Source organism: Abrus precatorius, unplaced genomic scaffold (assembly GCF_003935025.1).
Source record: "Abrus precatorius isolate BTA unplaced genomic scaffold, Abrus_2018 Scaffold4, whole genome shotgun sequence".
Lineage (NCBI taxonomy): Eukaryota > Viridiplantae > Streptophyta > Magnoliopsida > Fabales > Fabaceae > Abrus > Abrus precatorius.
In genome coordinates, this window is record NW_020874384.1 from 10,435,186 (window position 1) to 10,443,710 (window position 8,525).

At 34.5% G+C, this 8,525-nt stretch overlaps 1 protein-coding gene across 1 annotated transcript; it reads right to left on the minus strand.

Annotated features, from left to right (window-relative positions):
- On the minus strand, nt 1–6,213 carry LOC113865039 (zinc finger BED domain-containing protein RICESLEEPER 1-like). The gene is made up of 4 exons (XM_027499379.1): nt 6,144–6,213; nt 564–2,510; nt 410–475; nt 1–243 (listed from the first exon to the last, which is right to left on the minus strand). The coding sequence occupies exons 2-3, from the start codon at nt 2,356–2,358 to the stop codon at nt 426–428; spliced, it is 1,845 nt and encodes a 614-aa protein (XP_027355180.1). The 5' UTR covers nt 2,359–2,510; nt 6,144–6,213; the 3' UTR covers nt 1–243; nt 410–425.
- Nucleotides 6,214–8,525: the final 2,312 nt, after the last annotated feature.

The window sequence follows — 8,525 nt, forward strand, 5'->3', positions numbered from 1 at the left end:
GAGTGATTTTGATTTCAAGGGCATGCAACCCTCTATACAAAATCAGATTCATCCGAATGCTAGTGCAATTAAACATCTAACGGAAACGAGTTCTATAAATATAAGAGAATCTAGTTCGTTGTTCTAAGAATATACATTGCATCTTCACAGAATATTTGCAAGCTAGATCACTTCCAGGCAACAAATAGCGGGGAAGGAACAAAGACGCACTTGACAATTCTAAGGATGCTTCATTAATTAGACCTGACATTATAAAACAAAATGATAAATATTACTTATGAAGAACTGGTAACCGATCCATCAACCTTGGAACAAAATACATGGACCAGAAACAAGTAGAAAGCAAAATGTTCAACAATGGAATGTGGAGAGATTAGGAACATATGACACAAGTTCTACACAAACATACCTAGGAAATATTAGCTTCATTCGATGAGAAGGGGTAGAGCAGAAAGAATTGGGGATGGATTTAGCTCTGATAAGAGTCAGGAGTAAAATTAATACATTAGAATAAGAAATCAATCATTATTCTAAGCATGAAAAAAGCATAAATAAGAACATACCTCCAGATTCATTTCGGAGCCAATCTTGCGTGCATATTAAAGCCTCTCGTGTATCAGGGTTTAGTGAACTACGAGAAGAATCGAGCATTCTTCCCCCAGTGCTAAATGCCAATTCTGGTGTCAAAGTTGACATTGGAGTTCCAAGAACATCACGTGCCATCATAGACAAAATTGGGTACCTTGGCATGTGGACTTTCCACCAGTTCAATATGTTAAAATCAGAATTACGAGGAAAGACTGGTTCCTCTAAATACTTGTCTAAGTCTGATGTCATGGACTGACTCTGTGATGTCTCATGAAGGAATCTGTCAAAGCCTTTTAGTCTATCTCTGGAACCACAACTTGTACTAGGTAAACTGCTACCAGGCAAGGCTGAGCCTTGATCAATCATAGTTGAACAGATCGAATATGCATTAAATAGTTCTTTGATACCATCAGAAACTTCCTTAATACGTTCCAAAGCAGTACTGCCATAAATCAGGGAGTAGTAGTACTCAACCAACTTCATTTTGAACCGAGGATCTAGGACAGCAGCTACTGCTAAAGCCAAACTGCACTTGCTCCAGTACCTATCAAATTTGGCTTTCATCTTTGAGGCCATGGAACTAAGAAAATCATCTGAACTTCTGCACCAATCAATTAATTGAATATGGACATCACAAATCTCAGGGAAATATATATTAGCTGTAGGAAATTTGTTGCCTGAAAAGACATTCATAATTTCAACTAAAAGTTTTAAATATCCAGTAACAGAACCAGCCCATTCCCACTCTTCATCAGTTAGAGCTGATGAATAAGAGGGATCATGTTCTTGGAAGAGAGAAAAAGCACTCCTGTATTCTAGCGCAGTCTCAAGCATGAGATACGTAGACTTCCAATGAACTGGAAAGTCAAGAAATAAGATCTTTTGAGAGTTAATCCCGGCATGTTGAGTACTTTCATTAAATTTTCCTTGCACTAATTGTGAACTTCTAATATATCTGACGCTCTCTCTAATCTTTTGGATCACCTCATGCAAAGCATCCGTGGCATCTTGAACAATGGAATTTAGAAGATGTGCAGCGGAACGTATGTCAAGTAATTGTCGAGTACTTAAAAAGGGCCTTTTCTCAGAAACTCGTTCTTTGATTCTAAGAGTGATGTCATCATCAATGGAACAATCATCAAGTGTCAGGGCAAAAAGCTTGCAGTCAATATCCCATTCACCGAGACATTTGATAATCACTTCTGGAAGTAAGTCTTCAGTATGTGAAGAATCAAGTGTTACAAAGTTCAGGATTTTCTTTTGTAGTGTCCATTCCTCATCAATATACTGTGCAGATAGACACAAATACGAAGTATTTTCAGTTGAAGACCACATTTCAATAGAAAGATTAATCCTACCATGTAGTTTGTTTATCATGTCATACACTTTCTCTTTCTCCCTCCTGTAGATTTCTATACAAGAAATCTCCACAGCACTGTTAGGCAGAAACTCAAAGAGAGGCTGGAGGTTCTTCACAAAGACCTTGAATCCTACTTGTTCAACCAAGGTCAATGGGTATCCATGTAATATGATCATGCGTGCAAGATCAAGTTGACTCCTCTCCTGATCAAATTTACTACTTCCAAAGTTGATGATTTCATCTTTCTTATGCTCCTGTTCAAACTTGATGAGTGCTGGTTTTATATATTCTTCTTTCCTCTGACCTTCATCAAAACTAATGTTTGCTAGGCTGATGGTGTTATCCTTTTTCCTTCTCTTTGCTGCAAGAAGTTGAGACACATCAAAGTTTGATCTTTTCAGACACCGCATCAAGTGATTTCTCAGATGAGTGGTTCCGCTGTTACTTGATCCACTAAGTTTCTTGTTACAATGCACACAAACAGCATAGCAGATGTCAGCCTTTCTAACCCTTTCAAAATGATTCCAAACGACAGATGTCAGCCTTTTTGGTTTCTTAGTACCTGAATCATTTGATATTTCCATTACATAGGCTTTAGATCACCAATATTCTGCATGTCACACAAAACTAAGTGATAAGTCATCATCCAAAAAATTACATGAGATTAAAAATAAATTCATAACTTCAAAATTTGTTAAGCAGAAAAGCATGAAGAAAGGCCTAGTGCATGAGGGTCCCACCAAAGTGAGGTCTAGATAGAGTAGATTTACAAAAATTACCCCTACAATAATATTGTTTATAGGATTTTAACTCGTGACAGACCATAAGGAAGAACTTTCTTTTATTTTAGACCACAAGTATCCTCTAATAAGATGTAAGAAACTAGTTCAAGAAGAACAACCAGAAGAAAAAGACTTTTCTTTACTGAATATTCTCAAGGGAAACTGAATTACCCACACCATATACAATGAATATTCCCAAGAATTCTGAGAGCCTGGCCTCTCCCAACCCAAATCCAAGTGCCTAACCGAAAAGCTCCTTTCTTTTCTTTTTTTTTCTATTTATTCTTAGTTATTTACAACTATCTCAAGTAATTGGGCTTCTCTAAATCTTTTGGACTTAGATTCCTTTCTGTTGAGGATTGTCATGACTTCAGATAATAATTGGTGGTAGGGTGTAATGGTAGTACCAATAGCCTTCTTTAGATAATATGACCCAAGAATTCTATTTAATTCTGGCCAAAAGTGCACTTCTTGTTGGCAAACAATTGTTGCTTCTTCAATAGTTTTAGAACTATTTATTTGAAGATGATTCCATGTTCCTCCTCATTCTTACTGTAGATTAGTATGTCATTAAAAAAAAAAACCAAGACAAACTTAGATATGATTGCAGTACCTCATTCATTAATGACTGGAAAGTTGATAGGACATTGATTAATCCAAATGGCATCACCACAAACTCATAATTCCCTTCATGCATCTTGAATGCAGTTTTGGGAATATCCTCTTCTCTCATTTGAGTTTGATGGTGTCCAAATTTAAGGTCCAATTTATAAAAGATAAGGTCGCCCCCCCTCTTCCCAATTCATCCAACAATTCATCAATGTAATCTTCTTTAAGGCCCTATAATCCACACAAAATTTCCACCCTCCATCTTTATTCTTGACAGGAATGATTGGACTAGAATAGAGACTCACACTTGGCCTTATGATACTAGAGGTTAACATATCATTCACTAGTTTCTCTATCCCAGTCTTCTAGTAATGAGAGTACTTGGATGATCTCAGATTGGGAATTTTAGCTCCTTCCTTCAACACAATAGTATGATCTCACCTTCCTGATGGTGGTAAACTCTGGTTTTCTAAATACTTCCTCAAAGTCTTCTAAAATCTTCTTAGTGTCTTGTGGAATTGTCTCCTCAACATCATTTTCTTTAGTCAATTCCTTGCATTCTAGGAGAAACCCTCTTGAAAAGCTTTAACCAATTCTTTGAAGGATGCGGCAGTCCTAGACAATGTTGGTTCACCCCTCAATACTAGATTCCTTCCTTAGGCACCTTCAAGGTGATCTCTTTAAAGTTAGCTCTGATTTCCCCCAATCCAGCTAGCCATTCTATTCCCACCACCACATCCACCCCTCCTAAGTCAAATATGAAGAAATCTTGTTGGATTTTATCCCTTGAATCTGAAGTATTATCTTATGACAAACCACTCTACATTTAAACCTCTCTATTTAATTCTTCTCCCATCCCCCACTCCACTGTGTACATTGTTGGCTTAGTTATTGTAAATTGTTTTTCCAGAACAAAGGTAAATGATATAAAATTGTGAGATGCTCCACAATCCACTACAGCCACCCTTGTGCTTCCAATCTCTCCCCACATTTTGATTGACCTTTTGGAAGTTAATTCAATGATACTATACATCATAGTTATAATTCTTTAAGCTCTGCTCCCTCCCCTTCTTCTCCTTCACTTATAACTATACTTAAAATTAGCATTTGGAACTGCTTACTTTTACACACGTCTAGGACTGAATTTCACATCACACCGAACAGACAAGCCTTTACTTGCCTTTTCTTGAAACTCTGCATCTGTCAATTTCTTGAACCACCTCCTTCTGTAAGATCATGTTGCTTTTCTTGGCCTCCATCACCACCATTGTCGCTTGCAACTTCTCTTGCTCTGAGATGCCCCTTATGTTCAAATATCTCTCCACTTGACTAACCCACCCATAGGTGTCGTCTCCCGAAAATAGGAGAATTTCTAATTTCCTCCATTGATCTCCTTTGGGTTTATATCTAGACCCAATGCCCTTGCTTTTATTCCCTTCATTCTCGTCATCACATCCCTCCAATTTCATTGTTGAAATCTCATTTTTTTGAGGGTTCTGATTGAGGCTGGCCATCACTTCGTCAAAATGTCTTCTTGTTTCTTGCCTATCCTCCTGGAGCCTCTTTAAAACATTTTCATACCTCTCTTCACACTTTCTAATCTAGCCTCCATTCTCGTATGTACCATGAATGTCCTCCCAGGATCAAGAGTTTTGATACCAGTTGTAAGAAACTAATTCGATTTTTGAAAAACAACCAGAAGAAAAAGACTTCTTTTTATTAAATATTCTCAAGTGAGACTAAATTACTCACACTGAATACAATGAATATTCCCAGGAATTCGAGAGCCTAGTCTCTCCCAACCCAAATCCAAGTGTTTAACGCCCCCTTCTCCTTATATATATATATATGTGTGTGTGTGTGTATTTTCTACTTATTCTCAGTTATTTACAACTGCCTCAGCTAATTGGGCTTCTCTAAATCTTTTGGGCTTTGGTTCCTTTCTCTCTTTACAGAAACTTGTCTAAGTGGGGTTTGGGCCTACTAATAACATAAGAGAATCTTGTTTAAGCCAAAAACATCTAAAGCACGATAAAGCTAGCTCTCTCAGCTTTCAAATTTTCCACACACAAGGTCTTACCTAATGGGAATCAACAACATAGCACTTCAACCAACCACCCATTGGACACCAAACTCACTTTCACAAAATTACTTAATGCAGCACTTTACGGTTGTGTCAAGATTGACCCTCATATGAATAAGGGAGAAAAATAAAGCTGAATGATGTAGAGGTATAAAGCTTGGCTTTTAAAGTTCATTTACTCAAACCTTACAAGAATTTAGACTGGCAGTACCACCAGAGTTTAAAATCTTCAACCAGTTATGTCGCATTACTCAAAAGTAAGGTTTTAAATTGCGAGATACATCACATGATGCAACGCTAAAATCTCGGTTGCGGCAGTTGCAACGGCATCAAGCTGTGATTGCAGACTACATAACCCAAAATTGGTCTACAAGAGCCTAAAACACACCACAATTTAAAACACTGCCCAAATTAAAGATGTCTACTTAAATCTTAGAATACTCTCATCAGAATCGATGACATATCTTGATTCAAACTCACGTAACCTTAACGATCACAGTTAATTGGACGGGAAAAAACAAAATTGGGTAAGTCTACAATTGGAAACATTGCACTGTCACAACTTTACATGAATATGAAACATGACCCTCTAAATAAAGGTAAAAATATTCAGAAATGTTTTGCAATTTTAAAAACAAATTTAACCGTCAAATAACGTAATTCCGAGTAGAAAGTAGAGGGAAAAGAAAGAAAGTTGAATGGAAGAGAGAGTGCGTCTTACTTGGAGAGAGAGGATGGTGGTTGCGGGGTTTGAGTCCGATCGGATGGCCCGGCAGAAAACGATGGGGATTGGAGAGAGAGAGAGAGAGAGAGACACAGAGAGAGAGAACCCGATGATGATGCTTGTTTGGACTTGGATCCGATTCCGATAGGGTATACCCAAATTGGGTGTTATGAAAGAGAAGAGATAAACGGGTGGGTGGGTCAAAATCTCGGGTTCTATTCGTTGTGTCGTGTGTTCCGCTTTGGGTTCTGAAATATTGGACGAAATCAACCTGGAAATTGGATTATGGCACCATTCTTAAAAAATAAAAATGAAATTTTTTTAATAATATTAAAAAATATTAATATGATAAAAATATTAAAAATAATAACTATTTATTAAAAATCATTTTTTACATTGAAAAAGTAAAAAATAATAAATATTATTTTTAATAAGAATTTACTATATTTAAAAATGAAGTTAATAAAACAATAATAATAATATTTTAACTATAATTTTTAGAGTTAATTTTAAATATTTCAAAATATTAAAGTTTGATTTTAAAAACTTTATATATTAAATATATTTTAAATAAAATTTAGTTATTATTAATTGCTTAAATTTTATTTAAAAAATTAAAAATTATAATTTTTTATTTTACAAAGAAAATATTTACATTAATGATGACAATTTGAATAAATTAAATTAATTAACACATTAATATTGACCACATATTATCATGCACATTTTAGGTTATATTCAATTTAAATAATATGTGTCTTGTAATATATATAAATATATTAAACAAATATGGACATTAATTATTTAATAATCTACTAGTGTAATTATTATTAATATTTTGCATTCTAACATCTTTGATTTTGTTGTATAAAATCAATTTATTGTGTAGAAATTTATATACGTGTAATTATTATTAACATTATACTTAGAGTATTAAAATGTTAAAAATAAACTAAAAAAATAATTAATTAATTAGAATGAAAGTTAAAAAATTAAGTCAAAACTTGAATTAAAATTATTTAAGTAAAATTCATTTGAATCCAATTTTTTTTTTTATAAATTTTAAACTCTTCTTCGTATACATCAAGTAACACAAGGTCACAATATTAGAACTTGATAATTTATACACTTAATATGTTGTATATAATATATGTAAATTTAATATTTTTCTTTTGTCATAATTCAATCATTAAACTCTATTCTATTAACAAATGTGAAATGTTTATATTGATTAATATTACTTAAATGATTGGGTTATACTACAAATCTCATTTAACCATATAAGCAGACTTTAACAATTTTCACCCATCTATAATTTAATTATGATAATATGAAGTATATCAAATCAACTTGTTTCATTCATTTAACTTTAGCTAAAAGGTGGAGTATGCTCAATTTGTGATCACCAATTAAATGAGTTTAAATGTATATACATATGTGCATTAAAGAAAATTATTTTTTTCTACATGTCTCATTCCATTTATAATAAAATAGAATATAAAATATCAATGAGTTCATAAACTTGGTTAGAAGTAATTTATCCAAATTTTCATGAAAATATTTTAAGTATTCATAAACCTAAAAGCATAAGTACCGATCATCGTAGTGCAAAGAGAGAGTCCATTACACCTCATCAAAAGAAACAAATAAATCATACACTTTACCACACTACTAGTGGAATCTAACTATAGCAAAAGGTAACTAAAACAAAATAGATTATGACTCTTCCAAAGGGTCCTCCTCCATATCCCTAACATTTGAGAGATTTTCATCACTAATCTATCCTCCTTAGTGAGAGGAGTTGGGAAGGTCACTAACAAACCTACATTGTTAAGGGACAGGGACTAATTTTTAAGCTATGGTTTCAAACCTAGGCCTATTAAGATGTTGGGTGATAGAGTCTTCAGACATAGGTTCCTAAGGCTTGAGGATGTAGGAAGAAAAATCATCTAAGGAGTCAAGTTCTACTATAAGGGGTTGTCTTTGGTAAATGACAGAAGGTATAGGAATAGTGATGATAAAAGGTGTGCAAAAAATAACACGATTTGGGATAAGGGCAAAAGTAGTCTAAAAAAATACATACAACTACTTCACCAGTGAAAGTACTCTTAATAGATGGGTGCATAGGGTGTCACCAAGCTAGGGAAGAGAGGGTGCTGGTGACACTACCAACGCCCCTCCACTTGCGGCGTCTATCATGCTTCGATCCATAAGGTGTAGTCCCTCATAAAAGTATTGTATCAATAATTGATCACTAATTTGATGGCGGGAGCAGCTAGCACACAACCTCTTGAATCTTTCCCAATATTCATAGAGGGTTTATCTTTCAAGCTGTCTTATCCCACAAATTTCCTTTCTTATAGATGCAGCTCTTGATGT